General features: G+C 41.2%; 2 protein-coding genes across 2 annotated transcripts; both read left to right on the forward strand.

Moving 5' to 3' along the window:
* Positions 1–1,932: 1,932 nt before the first annotated feature.
* On the forward strand, positions 1,933–8,127 carry LOC111236885 (protein NLRC3-like). The gene is made up of 6 exons (XM_022765783.1): positions 1,933–1,951; positions 2,272–2,449; positions 3,041–3,276; positions 3,509–5,321; positions 6,495–6,612; positions 8,035–8,127. The coding sequence occupies exons 2-6, from the start codon at positions 2,319–2,321 to the stop codon at positions 8,125–8,127; spliced, it is 2,391 nt and encodes a 796-aa protein (XP_022621504.1). The 5' UTR covers positions 1,933–1,951; positions 2,272–2,318.
* A 1,028-nt stretch (positions 8,128–9,155) lies between these two features.
* LOC111236886 (ribonuclease inhibitor-like) lies at positions 9,156–13,585 on the forward strand. The gene is made up of 6 exons (XM_022765784.1): positions 9,156–9,163; positions 9,346–9,519; positions 10,137–10,310; positions 11,257–11,430; positions 11,655–11,828; positions 12,800–13,585. Exons 1-6 carry the CDS (start codon positions 9,156–9,158, stop codon positions 12,819–12,821), a joined length of 726 nt encoding a protein of 241 aa, XP_022621505.1. The 3' UTR covers positions 12,822–13,585.
* The last annotated feature ends 4,889 nt before the right edge of the window (positions 13,586–18,474 follow it).

Genomic DNA, 18,474 nt, shown 5'->3' on the forward strand with positions numbered 1-18,474 from the left:
TCTTGATGATTTTTTTTCTTTTTATACGTCATTAGTTTTATTTTCATTTGGACTCACCTGCTGCTGCATTCAGGTACATCCCTCATTTAAACCTCCTCACTTACCTTCCACCTCCACTGAGTAATTATTTCATTTTATTTAAATCAAATATGTAGAAGATGACTAAAGCAGTTACCTCCCCCTCTGTCATAAAATAAACTTGCTCATTGGATGAAGGTGACAAAATGTGTAAATGTGCACAAAGCTTTAACATGGTGTCATGTTTTACATGTTATATGGGACATACATGAACAATATATTGAGGTAATTTGCTGACGTTCAGAGGGGCCTGACTCTGACTATCTTTATCAGTGACAAGTGATCCCTTAAGGCCTTCAGAGGTGCTCAGACTCCACATGTGTGAATGGGTTAAGAATGTGTTAAGTTTTAACATGACCTTTATTGACTTGGTTTCGTACCTTGTTTATTTTTGAGGAGCTGAGATGCTCCTTTACACCAGGAGGTGGCAGCATAGTCAAACTGACCCTGAACCAGAGCTCCCTCCAGCTTCAACTGTAAACATGGTCGGCCTGTTCAAGTTTATACGGAGTATTAGAGCCACACTGAGGAAAAAAAAATCTGAAATTACTAGAATAAAGTAATAATTTTGAGAATAAAATAATATTTCAAGAATAAAGTCATAATTTTATCAGAAAAAGGTCATAATTTTACAGTCATAATATTATGGGAATAAAGTTGTAATTTTAGGTTCTGTGTTTTGAAGGGAAACATCTGAAGCTTTAAAATGAAGAATATGGAGCATCCTGTGAAGTTCTACTTTAGCAGAGGTTTCACTAATAAGGAGAAACTTCATCTTTTGACTCATCATCATCATCAGCACATGGAAAAGATTGTGAAGAAACTGAGTCTATTCTATTGTTCTGTCCTTTCACCCATTTGATTGGTTGTTGTACTATTCCTAAAAAATTATGTTTTTTTTCCCTCAAAAATTTTAATTTTTAATTCTTCTAAGATTACCACTTTATTCTTGGAATATTATGACTTCTTTCTTGTAAAATTATGATTTTTCTTTCTTGTAAAATGACTTTATTCTCGTAAAATTACGACTTTATTCTCGTAATGTTATGACTTTTTTCTTGAAATATTATGATTTTATTCTCAAGATTACGATTTTATTCTTGTAAGATTACGACTTTGTTCTCGAAATTTCAGATTTCTCTTTTTTCCGCCTGTCCGTCACTGTGGCCGTAATACTCTGTTATGGTGTTTGACATATGGAATTGACGCTTTTATTGTGAAGGGAGATGAAGGACAGGAAGTCTGACCGTTGAAAATGGCGGACCGGTGGTGACGCAGCGTAAGGTTTACACTATTATTGTTATTTTTTTTCTCTGTCAGTGGCTCTAGTTTTGTCTCCAGTTGGACTGTAGTTTGTGAGCAATCTGTTTAACTTCGTGTCTGAACACAGACCTGAAGTTTACCGGAAAATAAATGTTTTTAGTAAATTTAGGTCGTTGTTATATCCAGGTCGCTTGCTAACCGAGCGCGAACTGTCCGAAAACTTATCCGAAAGCTCTAAAATTAAATTCCTCCTCACAGTTTCAGTTGGAAGTTATTATATAAAGTTGGGAGCGATTTTAAACGTCGATTATCAAAACTTGTATCTGTTACATAGAAGGAGGAGGTGTTGCATAGATGTTAATGCCATCGATTCGTCGAAACAGGACGAAGCGAACAGTGGAGGCGAACCTGTTCTGTTCTTTGAGCGTGAACAGAGGCAAAGTCGCGTCTACTCAAGCAGTTAAAGTGTAAACCGAAGAGAAAAGTTGTTTTATCCCGAGTTTTCTGGGACTGTAGCTACAAAGGTACTAGCAGGAAAAGATAATATGGAGTTACAGGTTTAAACACGGGTTTAAATAAGAGAAGAAGAGGCGGCAAACAGGGAGAAAAGGTGAAAGTGAAAGTATAACGTCAGCCTAGCCTCCATTTTGAAGTCGACAGTTGAAGGAGGAAACAATTGATTTATCTGCTGATTTTTCTCTTTAGTTCTACTGTATTTTAGATATGAAGTCAGTGTAGTAGAGCTCAAGATAACATCTTCAAATGTTGTTTCCTGTTTTATTTTCCTGGTTTCTGTGCTCTCACAGCTACATGTGACGTTTATCTGAAGTCGGACCAGTTTAAACCACAGTCAAAGTTTGTCTTTGTAGAAAATACACATGGTTTTAATGATACGAATGTAGAATAAACATGAATCTGCTAACTTTACAGGTGTGTCTGCAGTGATGCAGGTTTACTTCTGACAGTGATCTGTGAAGATGATGAGTGGTCTGGAGGAAGAGGAGGACAGAGCAGGGTCTCCAGTCCCCAGCTGTTGGTCTATGAAGAGTGACCAGTCCAAAGAATTTCCTCTGTTCTTCAGTAATGAACCTGGACGCTCAGACACACAGTAAGACACTTTTTCTACTGTAAACTGAGCTGAAGATGACTCAGTGTTGAAATGTATTTCACCATTAGCAGTAGTAGGTGTCCTGGGTGGATCTCTACTGAGGATTTGTGGCCCCTTTTTTTACTCCTCCTTGCTGGACACAGTCAGGACCAGAGGCATTATTTTTTCAGGTTGTCCATCTGTCACGTTCTTGTCAAAGCGATATCTCTGGACGGCCTTGGATGAACTTTTTCCAGGTGTTCACTCACACTTAAACATGATCTGATCAGAATTTGGTGGTCAAAGATCAAAGGTCACATGCTAATTAAGACAAAATTCAACACAAATGTCTCATAGGTTAAAAGGATGTAGTGGTGACATTTTAAATCCAAAAGATCAAAGGTCAACTTCACTCTGACATCATAATGTTCTGCAAAAACACCTCTGGCGGGGGCAGACAGAAGGAGGGGCTGTGACCATATATCACGTGTGGACGGAGACTGAACTGGTGACAATAATGATGTGTGATGATTGTATTGATCTTCTGTGCTGCTAGGTTGAATATGTGTGTGAAGCAGCCACGAAAAAACAAGTCTTTTCATGTGTCCACAGAGGGAGGAAGAGGAGTGATGTCTCTGTGGAGGAGCAGCTGTCCTGCTGTGCTCTGTGTCAGTACATCCTGAAGGATCCAGTCTCTACCAGCTGTGGACACTGGTTCTGCAGACAGTGCTTCACCTCATACTGGGACCAGTCTGGTTCTTCAGGAGACTCCTCCTGTCCCCAGTGTGGAAAAAGACCCAGAACAAGACCTGGACTGCAGACAGCCCGTCAGACCAGCACTGAACAAAGTGAGACTGAACATCTGTATGATGATGTCATCATTTCTGAAACCAGGACCTGTTGTTTTATACAGAGTCATTTGTTACATCACACAGCATCGACCTTTAAGATGATTATAAATACCACAACATTAAAACCTTTTCTCTGTTTGTCTTTAGTTTTTCTGCAGCTGATGAAAATAATCATCAGATTCTCAGATTGTCTTTCTTCAGTCTGACGTTGTCTCTTCTCTTTCAGCAGATAGTGGTCTGCAGGAGGTTTTACATCAACATAAGATCAGTCTGAGGAGCAGATGTGAACATGTGACTGAAGGAACTGATGGAACAGGAAGTGGAACCCTCCTCAACAGGATCTACACTGAGCTCCACATCACAGAGGGACAGAGTGAAGAGGTTAATACCCAACATGAGGTGAGGCAGCTGGAGACAACTTCCAAGATGGAGACCCTCCATGACGCTCCAATCAGGTGCCACGACATCTTTAAAGTCTTACCTGACCAGCAGAGACCCATCAGAGTGGTTCTGACCAACGGCGTCGCTGGCGTTGGAAAAACCTTCTCAGTGCAGAAGTTCTCTCTGGACTGGGCAGAGGGCTTGGAGAACCAAGATGTCAGTCTGCTGGTTCTGCTTTCGTTCAGGGAGCTGAACCTGATCAGAGATCAGCAGTACAGTCTTCTCAGGCTGCTCCATGTTTTCCATCCAACATTACAGAAGGTCACAGCAGAGCAGCTCGCTGTCTGTAAAGTTCTGTTCATCTTTGACGGCCTGGATGAAAGCAGACTGTCACTGGATTTCAATAACAGGGAGGTTGTGTCTGATGTCACACAGGAGTCATCAGTCAACGTGCTGCTGACAAACCTCATCAGGGGGAATCTGCTTCCCTCGGCTCTCGTCTGGATAACTTCCAGACCTGCGGCGGCCAATCAGATCCCTCCTACATGTGTGGACAGGGTAACAGAAGTACGAGGCTTCACTGACGCCCAGAAGGAGGAGTACTTCAGGAGGAGATCCAGTGATGAAGAGCTGTCCAGCAGAATCATCTCACACATCAAGACGTCCAGGAGCCTCCACATCATGTGTCAAGTCCCAGTCTTCTGCTGGATCACTGCTACAGTTCTGGAGCACATGTTGACCACAGACCAGAGAGGAGAGCTGCCCCAGACCCTGACTGACCTGTTCTCACACTTCCTGCTGGTTCAGACACAGAGGAAGAAGAACAAGTACCATGAGGGACGTGAGACGAGTCCACAGGAGCTGACGGAGGCTGACGGGGAAGTTCTTCTGAAGCTGGGGAGGCTGGCGTTTGAACATCTGGAGAAAGGAAAGATCATATTCTACCAAGAAGACCTGGAGCAGTGTGGTCTTGATGTCACAGAGGCCTCGGTGTACTCAGGACTTTGTACTGAGATCTTCAGAAGAGAGAGTGTGATCTTCCAGAAAACAGTCTACTGCTTTGTTCATCTGAGCGTTCAGGAGTTTCTGGCTGCAGTCTACATGTTCCACTGTTACACCAACAGGAAGACTGAGGTCCTGAAGGGCTTCCGAAAAGATGTGGTTGATGATGATTCATTCAGCGACACTGACTATTACTCATCAATAGACGAGTTTCTGATGGCAGCCATAGAGAAATCCTTCAGAAGTAAAACTGGTCACCTGGACCTGTTTGTTCGCTTCCTTCATGGCCTCTCTCTGGAGTCCAACCAGAGACTCTTAGGAGGTCTGCTGGGTCACACAGAGAACAGTCCACAAACCATCCAGAGAGCCATCACCAACCTGAAGAGGAAGAGGCCAAAAATCTCTCCTGACAGAAGCATCAACATCTTCCACTGTCTGACGGAGATGAAGGATCACTCAGTTCATCAGGAGATCCAAGAGTTCCTGAAGTCAGAGAACAGATCAGAGGAGAGACTCTCTCTGATCCACTGCTCAGCTCTGGCCTACATGCTGCAGATGTCAGAGCAGGTTCTGGATGAGTTGGACCTGAAGGAGTACAACACATCAGAGGAGGGACGACAGAGACTGATCCCAGCTGTGAGGAACTGCAGGAAGGCTCGGTGAGTCCACATGTGATTATCATGAATCATTATGGAGATTAGTTGTGAAGTTTTTCAGATAAAAACTATAAAATTCTTCTTCTTAAAATAGAGTTTCACTGTGTCCATTGTATTTTGTCACAGATGATCTTGAGCTGTTTCAAATGCTGAATATAGATTTTTCAGTTGTGTTTATAGTTGTCAAGTTAATGAACAGTTATTCTGTTTATGTCTAATGATTGATTCATCTTCCTCTGGGTGATGGAGACGAAGGAAAACCTGATCAAACAAATGAAGAACTGGTCCAGGTTTTATCATAGCAGCTTTTTATCTCATTTTAAATGATGTATTTGTTTTAATGGTTTTTCTAAACCTCTTTTTAATTTGACATTTATTGATGGATTCATATTCATCTGTAAATTATTTGAATTTAAATATCAGTTGATAAAATACGTAGTAATTTCGTCTGTTTCTGGATTGATGAATTCATTGGTAAAATCTTGATGAGTTCTTGTTATTGTTTCTATAATGGAACAGTTAAAAACCATTTCCATGAGTCTGGAGATGGAGATCCTAAAGACTGATAACATCTTTCTGGTGACATTAATTCAACTTTATCACTTTGTGTTTTTGTGCTGAAAAAGAGTGTTGACAAGAAAACTTCATTCAGTCATCTGTGACGCACGTCTTCATATGAAATGATAGAAATATTAAACAGGTGCGATCAGCTGATGTGTTCATCTGTACCGAGCTGATGATGGTGAAGCTGACAGCAGCAGGTATCAAACACAGATCATCTTTACCAACTGTCATTGTTCACTGAGCTGAACTCAGTGAAAATATCCTGCTGTCACTTTAAAACAGTGTTTTCTAATCAACATGGCCTCATGGGAACTTTGTGGAGACCACATGGATCAGATCTCACTGACAGACTGTGGACATTATGGAAGACTGACTGTGACCACATCTTCTCTCTTCATCTGAAAGAGGATTGAAACTCTGCAGGTGTGAGAGAGACTGATGAGAATGATTGTTTCCTGTCAAACACAGTGAGATCAGATGAACTGAACCAGTGATGAAGAGAGAATATGGATCAACACAGGACGTGTCAAACTGTTTGATCATCACATGCTTGAAGTCAATATGAAGTGTCCTCTTACATAATGACTCTGTGTAATGAACGTGTCATGACAGGTTTGCTGGTTGTGGACTCTCAGAGACTCACTGTGAAGTCGTGGCCTCAGCTCTGAAGTCCAACCCCTCCCACCTGAGACACCTGGACCTGAGTGACACCAGGCTGCAGGATTCAGGAGTGAGGATCCTGTCTGCTGGACTGGAGAGTCCAAACTGTGGACTGGAGACTCTGAGGTCAGTTCACTGACTGGAGCTGTTGTGGGTTTGTAGATAATTCATCTCATTGACTGCAGTTCAGAATCAGACATAAAGACAGGAGCAGGGTTTATTTAGAGGCCGGCAGAAGTCGAGTCATGACGGGGAAATGTTTGACGGTTTTTCAGCTTCCTGCGGTTCATGTTGTCCATCAGTGAAGATGAAGTGAGGACTGATGAGGCTGGGGGGGGCTGGGGGGAGAATGATCATGATGGTTGAGTATTAGTGGTAAATCTGGGCTCTAATAATAGTGATTCAGTCATGGAGGGACAGGAACTCACAGAGGACATTTAGTACTAAACAGGGACTCTGTGGACAGACTCTGGATCTGTGTGACTCAGACTCTGAAGCTTCATTCAGCTTCACATGAACTCATCAAGTCATTGTGACAGTAGCTGTGTTAGGAAGAGACTTCACAGTCAGTGTGGAGCAGGAAGGATCGCTGCCACAACACCTCGTCATCACAATGTGACTGTTCAAGACACAAAACATCAAACTCCTTTAACGTTGTTTAATGACACGAACCTGCTGAGACACCAACACAGGAAGAAGAAGGTCATGTGATACGTTAGATAATGAACTGATCTTAGTCCAACACGTCCGATCAGATATTGATTGTATATTGACAGACTGTACTGAGGTCAGCAGCAGCTGATGAATGTGTGTTGACATGAACAGGTGTGTGAATGTTGTTCTGACATGTGGATGATGTGAGTAGATGTGACATGATGATGATCCACAACAACAGAAGGACAAAGTCGAGGTGCTGCAGCTGGACCAAGTTTCGTGCCTGAACTTGTCGCCATCTTCCATTTGTTATTGGGGCTAGACCGCAGCCTGGTCGTGGACGTTCCTCCTCCTCCCTCGGGCAGAGGCTGAGCATGTGCCGGAGAAACTGTTTAAATGTGTCCGAGTCACTCGTGTCACCAGTGATGCAGTGATTAGTGTTAATGTTCTTTACACATGTTTCTGGTAGATTACTGTCACTTTTGAGGTAAGACACCTTTGCACCATGAGATAAGTTGCTCATACAGTTAATGACATGCTGCTTGTGCACGATGAGACCTGATGCACGAGCAGCGTGAAGAGCACTCGTTCACCTGCCTCCCTGAACAGGATGTCAGTCTTACGTTACTTCCTAAGAGGGTGATGATCGATCTCGTCACGTGTCGGTATTTTTAGCTGCCTTCCATACCGCGAAAAAACGGGTAACCGTCCCCTTTCTTGTGACTTGGCACCAAAGTATCGGTTCTGGTGACAACCCTAGTCTGTTATAGATCTTATGTCTTTAATCCACCCCTGAGTCTCATGTACACTACTGGTCTAAACACTCCCATGATTCCAGTTGTCAGAGCAGCAGGGAGCTCTCAGCAGTTTCTCCCTTCAGTCAGTTCAGGCCCTGAACATCAGTCTTATAATGGTAGAGAAAACTCTGTAGATGGAGGCTTCACATGATGAAGACCAGCACAGTCTCCAGACCTGAACCCCATGTAGCTGGTGTGGGATGAACTGGACAGAAGCTGAAGCAAAGCAGCCTGAAAGTGACACGTTAGTGGGAACTTCTGTTGGGAGCAACTTTCTAAACAATGTTTGATGTTAGGACCCTCAGTTGGTCCAGGGGAAAGGGGGGTAACATGAGACTAGATGAAGTCAACTTTTATTTATAGCATCACAACACAACAGAAGTTATCTCAAGGCTCAAAGAGAGCATGTCCAGTACAGACATGTACAGACACACACACACACACACACACACACACACACACACACACACTCTAGTCATTTTAGAGAACAGATGTCTGATATGGTATCTCCCCCTCCCACCTGAGAGAACTGGACCTGAGTGAAAACTTCCTGCAGGATCCAGGTGTGAAGCAGCTGTGTGGTTTTCTGGAGAGTCCAGACTGTCGACTGGAGACTCTGAGGTCAGTTCACTGTTGTAGATCTTCCATCTTTAATCCAGCACTGAACCTAATACAGTCTCGTGGTCTTCAGTCTAAATCACCCCCATGATTCCAGTTTTTATTGATATATTTCTTCGCTCTGACGTAATCCTTCACACCTCAGTCAGCTGACTGAGTGACTGTAGAGAGTCAGCTGCTCTCACATTATTATTTCCTGTGACATGAACATTGTTCACACTTCAGTCTTTCTGAGCTCTTCTTCTGTGACGTAATTCTTGGCTGTTGGACAGATTTTCTCTGCGGTTGGTTTCTGTTGTGAAGACGTCAGGAGACGCTGTGAACTCGTTTTCACTCCTCATGAATTTATTTCCTCTGTGGCAGCAGAACATGTGACAGCAGCCTTCAGAAGCTCCTGCAGCTTCTGGAGGAACAGAACACTTGCTGATTGCTGGTTGATTAACTCTGAGACTCACTACAACATTGGAAGGCTACATACAACCCATAATGCAACGCTGTAAAATACTGTAGTCACACTGGTCATAAGGAATATATGTTGTAATGAATGACCAGGTAATTATAATATAAGACAACCTTCATTTTAATGGCTGGACGGCAACAGCTGGGAATGTTGTGCTGATGTTTGGATGATGTGTGGCAAAGGCTGACACACTCTACTCCAGAGAAGATCATTGATTAGGACATATCTGATTGATTATCAATGACTTTATCTCCATCTTTTCTTCTTTGTTCAGGTTGAAGAGCTGCTTGTTGACAGAGATCAGCTGTTCTTCTCTGGCCTCAGCTCTGAAGTCCAACCCCTCCCACCTGAGAGAACTGGACCTGAGTGACAACAACCTGCAGGATCCAGATGTGAAGCAGCTGCGTGAGCTTGTGGAGAGTCCAGACTGTCGACTGGAGACTCTGAGGTCAGTTCTCTGATGTAGATCTTACAGCTGAATCTAATGTCCGACTAATAAAAGGAGAAATCTCTGTCCTCTGATCTTCTCAACAACTGCTCAGCTGATGGAGCTCAGACTTGGTGAGTGTGAAGCTGAGGACCTGAGTTAGTGCTGTGTCCTCTGTGAAGTGGTTTGGATGAGCGGTTGTTGAGAGCCAGACCCTAATGGGGCTTTCAGACACAGCGTGACAGTGACACCGCTGCCCTCTGAAACCCTTTATTTCCCATGGATTGTACCAGGACAGGTTTCCCTGCACTGAGCAGAGTGAAGGTGCAGCACAGCGCCTGTCAGAGACGACCTCATTTAAACTGAGACATGACAGTGAGATTAGAACTGACAACACACAATAAACTGTATGAACATTGTGTTCAGAGTCAATGAAGAGAAATCACCTGGTAGAAACATGAATATTTGTAGTTGTGTTCAGACTGAGGTGGTGGTGAACTGCTGCCTCTTGTGGCTCAAATGAGAATTACACTAAAGAAACACTGAAAACATCCTGACAAAACAACTTTCACTTTTCTTCTGGACACATCTGATCAATTATCAATGACTTTGATTTACATCTTTCTTTCTTTATTCAGATGGAAGAACTCTAGTTTGTCAGAGATCAGCTGTTCTTCTCTGGCCTCAGCTCTGAAGTCCAACCCCTCCCACCTGAGAGAACTGGACCTGAGCAACAACCAGCTGCAGGATCCAGATGTGAAGCAGCTGTGTGGTTTTCTGAAGAGTCCAGACTGTCGACTGGAGACTCTGAGGTCAGTTACTGTCTGTTACTGTTTCTTTTCTGAACCAATATGTTTGCCTCCATCTTCAGTTACTGTTTCTAAACACAGAAAAACTCTCTGTGGAGGTTTACTTTTTTCACTGTCTCCAGTTCCCTCCACTCCAGATACAAACACACACACCTCCTCCTCACCTACGTCACACATGGAGAGGTTTCTGAATGGGGGGGGGGTTAGAAACAGAGAGACAGAGAGTTTTTTTTTTGATTTTTCAAACCACTTTTATTTGCTCAAGAAGAAATTTTAAAGAAAAAAAAAAAAAAAAAAAAAATATCTATAAATTAAAACTCATTTCAAACATTGGACCAAAAACCAGCTCATTTATTCTCTTACGAAACACAGCTCTTGTTTGAGGCTCCATGTTTTCTTCAACTCATCTACATTATTTATCAACATAAAGAAACTGAAATCAGTTTTCAGTCTCGCCTTTTGCATCAACTTATAAATAACTGTTGCATCAACATCTGCCGAGTCTTCCAGCTTGTTTTTCCAGCTCAGGTAAATCGCCATTTTTGCTTGACCCAACAAAAAATTCAATAATTGACATTTAATGTTTCCTCTCCTGTTGTACCTGAAGCCCAGGATGAACATTTGTTGTGAGAAAACCTCGTTAAACAAACCAAACATCTGAAACAAAAACCTGAATCACAGATCACAGTGTTTCGCACCGCCATCCTCGGCCGCCAAACAAAACAAACAAACAAACTCCTACAAATAAACAACTGACACAACTTTGATGACAGAGAAAAGAAGCACAAAGTCATCAACAATCACACAGTGGAAGAAAAATCCTTCTTACACACTTTCACAAACGCTCTCTGCAACACCACGCTCCTCTCACTCTGCCATTCACTCAGAGAGAGAGAGGGAGAGAGGCCTTCACCTTTGTCTCTAAACTCATCTTTTATTCTTTATTCAGGTTGAGATACTGCAGGTTGTCAGAGATCAGCTGTTCTTCTCTGGCCTCAGCTCTGAAGTCCAACCCCTCCCACCTGAGACACCTGGACCTGAGTGACAACAACCTGCAGGATCCAGATGTGAAGCAGCTGTGTGGTTTTCTGGAGAGTCCAGACTGTCGACTGGAGACTCTGAGGTCAGACTCCATGTTTTATTTCTGTGCTCAGATTAATCTGATGTTAAAGTTGTGTTGACTCTAACCTGCAGACAGGTTCATATTCATGAGCTAAAATCCTCTTCAGCTTTTTAACATTTACACTGTTCAATGGCTGAAAGTTAATGAAGCTCTCTGGATTGGGGGGGGGGCGCCTTCAAGCAGCAACTTTGTCTCTAAACTCTCATCTTTTCTTCTTTATTCAGGTTGATGAACTGCAGGTTGTCAGAGATCAGCTGTTCTTCTCTGGCCTCAGCTCTGAAGTCCAACCCCTCCCACCTGAGACAACTGGACCTGAGAGGAAACGAGCTGCAGGATCCAGATGTGAAGCAGCTGCGTGATCTTAAGGAGAGTCCAGACTGTCGACTGGAGACTCTGAGGTCAGTAAAAGGGGCGGAGTCAGTCCTTGCTGCTTCCATCAGTATTGTACTAAACACAGTGTCGGAGCAAAGAGCCAGTGTTTCCTGTGAACCTCCGACCTTCTCAGTAGCTGCTTCCCTCAGTGAAGCTGTGAGAGGAGAACGGTGACAGGCGTCAGGATTGGACAGAAAGACAGCGAGAGAGAACAGTCGGCCAATCAGAGCGGCCAGAAGCTGGTCGTGGTCGTGCGTCTGAGTGGATGTGAAGACGACTGTTGTTGTTGAGTTGATGTCTACAGGAAGTGAAGCTGATTACAGCTGACAGCCTCACAGAGGAACAGAGACAGTGTCCTCATCCATCAAACTGTCACATCTGATCTGAGACAGTTTGTTCTCTCATTTCAAAACTCAACAACTGATCAGTTTGATCTCTGTCACAGCTCTGAGATCAGTCTGATGGAGCTGACTCTTCTTTCAGAGAAGCGTCGTGACGTTTTGTGATCATGTGATCTTTATACAGACAGAAGCTCTGCTGAAGTCCAGTGAGCACATCTGTATATCTGTCCCTCTGCCAGATGTTTTCAGTGACAGCCTCCATGTTTATCTGTCAGGTGATATGTGAGGAACAGATCAGATGTTCATCAACACACAGAGACTCTGTTTAAATGTCAGGACAGTGAATGCATCACTGACCTGTTGGAGCAGTGATGAACCTTCATGACTCTCAGCAGTTTGTTTCCACTGTGGACTGAGGGAAATGTGCAGAGTGAACAGACTTGATGCTAAAAGTCTCTGCAGGTCTGTGAGCCTCCAGCTCAGTGTTCACTCCAACACGTTAACATGAGAGCTGAGAGGAAGCAGGCTACGCTACACAGCTGCTGCACATCTGGACTGAACAGGACTGAAGTCCCTGCTGCATCACTGACTGACAGCTGATGAAGTGAGTCTCTGTAAACACTCGTTTATCTCCTCTGTTCTTCTTCTCTCCACAGATGGAAGTGGTGGTCCTCCTAAAGATCTGACGGAGGAATCAGAAGAAGTGGAGATGACTCAGTGCTGCAGTCTGAACTTATCTGAGAACAGCTCCACTGTCACACACATAGTCCAGTCCATCATCACCATCATCATCATCACCATCATCCCTGTGTGTTCCTCTGGACCTGACAGAGCATCATCCGTGTCTCTGGACAAGGGTTTAATGCTTTACTGTTAATAAAGTTTTTCATAGAGGACGTCCTGTTAGAAAATACATCCAAACATGATCTGATTAAAATACGAGATTCGTTATAAATGAAACCATCAAACTTTATAACTAATCAAAATTAGCTTCAACATTAAAATGCTGCGTCAAGGCTGAGTGACTTGACGCAGTTCATACAGTTAGAGAATATCAAATACACACTCAGGGGGTCCAGGGACAAATTCTTCTCCATCTGGGATCCCGTGTTGAAGTACTTAGGTGGACTTAAAATCATGCCCACTTAGTATCACATAGCAACCCTTCTCCATTTATGATCATTTGTTCATGCAAACCGTAGTATAAAGTGCACAGCGTCAATAATGATAAACCTATGTATATGTTTTCTCTTTTCATCTGGGTGGGTGTCCTACATGTTCCGGATGGGTGCTTGTGTTTGTATAACAAAGGAAACAAGGCTAAAAAATCATATTGAAAATAATGTGTGAGCATTGTTCCAAGGATTTTTCCTATGTTTTATTCTTGTGTACATACCTTGTATCATTGATGCTCAATAAAAATATATTAAAAAAAAAAAAATGCTGCGTCAACACTAATGTGTCACTAACGATTATAATCCAGTAATATAATATATAATAATGATATGAAGGGGCCATTCTGCGTAATTAGTAGTTTTACATTTGATACATTTTTCTGTTAATACTGACTGTATGTACTTCACCTTTTATTTTGAAAGCAGGACTTTGCGTGCGTGCATGCAGGAGCTGTTGTTTCCAGTGCAGGTGGCGTATGACCTGTTGTCCTACTTCGTCATCATCCAGCTGCGTCGTCATCGACACATTGGCCGACCTGAGGAGCAAGGTCTTTTGAGTCGCTGATAGATGAAAAGGAGAAGCTGCTGTCTGAATGATTTCTACATGTTTTTAAGCAATAAAAAAATGAGGAGCGATAAAAGGTTTGATTGACAGGTTGACCTTAGCTCACCCAACTCCAGTTGTGACTGATGGTAGAAGCTCCTCTGGTTCTGCTGTTTGAAGGCTGTGATCTGTTGTGTATCTGCAGGTGACAGAGCAGAGGGTGAGATTCATGGACCAGCGCTGCAGGAGGAAACTTCCAGATCCATGAAACGTAAAGACAGCCTGATCACCAGCTGTTCACCAGAGTTCCACATCTGGGATGAGCCAGCTATGTTCTTCAAGCTGGAAGGGATGGGGGCGGATCCCTGCTTCACGTCCTGGATTGTGGATTACCTGACAAGACGACCACAGTACGTCAGGCTGGTTAACTAACCAACATGAACACAAAGACACTGGACAAGCTGGTCCAAAAGGCTGGGTCTCACTCAGGACTGTTGTGGAGAGACGCATGCAATGTAAGATGGAGGCCATCTTGGACAATACCGACCATCCTCTCCACAACATTCTGGCAGGACAGAGAAGCAGCTACAGGTGCAACAAATGTCTCATCTCACTGCAATTATCTATCTATCTATCTGTCTGTCTATCTATCTATCTATCTATCTGTCTGTCTGTCTATCTATCTATCTATCTATCTATCTATCTGTCTCTCTGTCTCTCTGTCTCTCTGTCTCTCTATCACAGCTGATGACTGATGGACTGTTTTAAAGGAGAAAATCCTTCACTGATGTTTCTCACTTGTACTGTTTTACTGTTTGTAACACCTGCAGTCAATGAGGGACACAGAGTGAAAGCTGTCATGCTATTGCTAGCGTCTCAGCTACATTTTCTCATTCATTTCAATGTGTTGCTGTGAAGTGACATAAAACCAACATTTTTTTTTCTTAAAAACCAATACTTTTTCTCACCTAACACAGAAATGTGTTGATATTGAAATTTAATACAATAGATAAAATTTAAGTCACTTTTCGAGCAGCATATTGCAGGTCCTCAGATGTGGCTGTTTTAAGATTGACCCATCTGATTGATTTTGTGTTACACTAACAGCTTGGTATGCTAGCCAGTATTTTTAGTAGACGCTAACATTAGCAGTGAATATTGTTGACGTTTTCTGGTTGATGTGTTCAGGTAGCTTCATCCTGGCTCAGGTTACAGGACGGGTTTGGACCAATTTAGTCAAGATTCTTCCCTATACAAGGGTTGTGAGAGGATCCTGCTACCTGGTATCAGTCTGTAACTTATTTTCTGCATTTCAGATAAAATCAAAAACTATAATTAATGCTTTTCATGCTGTTTCTATGGACGTCCAAGATGGAGCTAGAACTGAAGAGTCACGCAGCCTCAGGAGAGTTCAGAAATTCTGTTTAATGTAGTTCAACCTGGAAGTTAGTGATACCCAAGAGTTCAACAGATGAACAATGGAAAACAAACTTTTTTGATGTAGGAAGAAAATCAACAAATACTTTTGATACAGGTCACTCACACTGACAGCTTACAACAGGTTTTGTTCAACAAAATAATAACCGAACAGCAGAAGCACTGTTGACCCAAACACAATAAATTACAGTTGAAATCTTATGTGCTAATTACAACCTCAGTTGAGACTGCTTTAAGTGAAATTTAAAATTTGTGAACAAAAAATAAAATGTACTTTTCTACACTGAGAAACAGAAACAATGGGAAGGAGGAGGATGGTGTAATGAAGAATACCCATTTTTGAATAAATAAAATATTGGCTATGAAAAACTAAATGCGTGTTTTCTGATAAATCTATGAATTTGTGAGTAATTAAAATGTCATTATACCGCTTATCCTTATAGGGTCACTGTGGGCTGGTGCCAATCCTAGCTGACAATGACGTTGGCAGAGTACACCCTAGACTAGTCACCGTTCTATCACATGGCTGACATATAAAGACAACTAACATCCACTAATCTATGGTGTCGCCAATTAACCCGTAGGAAGCCAGAGTACCTGGAGAGATCCCAAGAGCACAACATGCAAATTATACAGAAAGGCCCCAGACCCGGGGTTTGAACCCAAAAACTTGTTGCTGTGAGGCAACAACCCAATGCAACACCATGCCACTCTGTCATAGTAGTAGTATGGTAAGGCATAAAAACTGATAGTATAATAAAGCATAAAAAGTGATTGAACGTCATTGTATAGTAAGGCATAAAATTTTAAGTTGTTATGGGTGACAGTCTCGTAGTATGTTTTGTTGTGGTGTCAATGTCAGTCCTACTCTCTAGGTTTGAATGACGTCACCCACCCGTCACTCGGGGATTCCGCTGCAGGTTTGGCCACACCCTCTTTGACCTGTGCCAGAGCCAAGGTTTCTCCATTCGAAGCTCCCACTTTTGTCTTCCTATTGGGCCCTGCCAACCAATCCCTAGCCATGGGAAAAATTGCAGACTTGATAAAAGCCGCAGAGTGAAGAGGCCACTGGCAGCTGTGATTTGAAGTGAGCAGTCTGTATCCTGTGATGTCGACTATGTGATGTACTGAACTAGAACTCTCCTGGAGTTAACTCGCTTTGTGAAATGTTGACTAGTTGCTTAGAAAAGAAGGCTGTTTTATTTGATTTTTTTTATTTGATTTTCCCTTCCCTTTGTCCCAAGCATCCTCCCTGTGTTCTCTTTGAGTTCTGTCGCTGAATATAGTGATTTCTTTATTATTTCATTACCTTTTGTTTGAATTTTGTGTTTGTTACAATAAAAAGGCCTTTTTCGCCAAAAGCCTAGGTTTCATTGTGTATGTTGCTTCCCTTACCCCTAAAACTTCTTCAGTGTTGTAACAGTATAGTAAGGAATAAAAAGTAATTGACCGTCATAATATAGTTAAGCATAAAATCGTCAAAAAATGACAGTATGGTATGGCATAAAAATTTTTTTTTTAAAAAGCGTCATAGTATAGTGAGGTATAATAACGTCAAAGAAAAACATAGTATAGTATGGCATATAAAGTCATAAAAACGTCTTAGTATAATATTGCATGAAAAGTAATTAAAACGAAAGGGTATTGTATGGCATAAAGAGACAATGAACGTCATATTGTAGTAAGTCAGTATAAAAAGACAAAATCATCAAAAAACATCATAGTATAGATAGTAAGGCATAAAAAAGTCATAGTATAGTATGCCATAAAAAGCCATAGTATCTTAAGACATAAAAAGTCATAAAAACGTCATAGTATAGTATGGCATAAAAAGTAATAGTATAGTAAGGTATAAAAAGTTATAAAAAGTTAAAGCTTAAAAAATCATAAAAAATCATGGTATAGTAAGGCATAAAAACATCATAGTATAGTATGCCATAAAAAGCCATAGTATCTTAAGACATAAAAAGTCATAAAAACGTCATAGTATAGTATGGCATAAAAAGTCATAGTATAGTAAGGCATAAAAAGTCATAAAAACGTAATAGTATAGTATGGTATAAAAAGTCATACTATTGTAAGGCATAAAAACATCATAGTATAGTATGGCATAAAAACGTCATAGTATAGCATGGCATAAAAAGTAAAAGTATAATATGGCATAAAAAGTCATAGTATAGTATGGTATAAAAAGTCATAAAAAGTCATAGTATAGTATGGCATAAAAAGTCATAAAAAGTCATAGTATAGTAAGGCATAAAAAGTCGTAGTATAGCGTGGCATAAAAAGTCATAAAAATGTCATAGTACAGTATGGCATAAAAAGTCATAGTATAGTATGGCATAAAAAGTCATAGTATAGTCATAGTAAAACGGCATAAAAATTTAAGGCTTAAAAGATCATAAACAGTCATAGAATAGCATGGCACAAAAAGTAATTCTATAGTATGGTATAAAAAGTCATAAAAACTCATAGTATAGCAAGGCATAAAAACATCATAGTATAGTATGGCATAAAAACATCATAGTATAGCATGGCATAAAAAGTAAAAATGTAGTATGGCATAAAAAGTCAAAAAGTCATAGTATAGTATGGCATAAAAAGCCATAGTATCTTAAGACATAAAAAGTCATAAAAACGTCATAGTATAGTATGGCATAAAAAGTAATACTATAGTAAGGTATAAAAACATCATAGTATAGTATGGCAGTATTCAAACCAGTAACCTTGTGATTGCAAAGCAGCAACCCTAACCACTACGCCACAATATCACCCANCAGTATAGTATGGCATGACAGGTCAGAGTATGATATGGTATAAAAAGTCATAAAAAGTCATAGTATAGTAAGGCATAAAAAGTCATAGTATAGTATGGCATAAAAACATCATAGTATAGCATGGCATAAAAAGTAAAAGTATAGTATGGCATAAAAAGTCAAAAAGTCATAGTATAGTAAGGTATAAAACAGCATAAAAAGTTAAGGCTTAAAAAATCATAAAAATTCATAGAATAGCATGGCATAAAAAGTAATAGTATAGTATGGTATAAAAAGTCATAAAAAGTCATAGTATAATATGGCATAAAAAGTCATCGTATTGTAAGGCATAAAAACGTGATAGTATAGTATGGCATATCAAGTCATAAAAAGTCATAGTATAGCATGGCATAAAAAGG

Source organism: Seriola dumerili, unplaced genomic scaffold (assembly GCF_002260705.1).
Source record: "Seriola dumerili isolate Sdu_G_001 unplaced genomic scaffold, Sdu_1.0 BDQW01000741.1, whole genome shotgun sequence".
Lineage (NCBI taxonomy): Eukaryota > Metazoa > Chordata > Actinopteri > Carangiformes > Carangidae > Seriola > Seriola dumerili.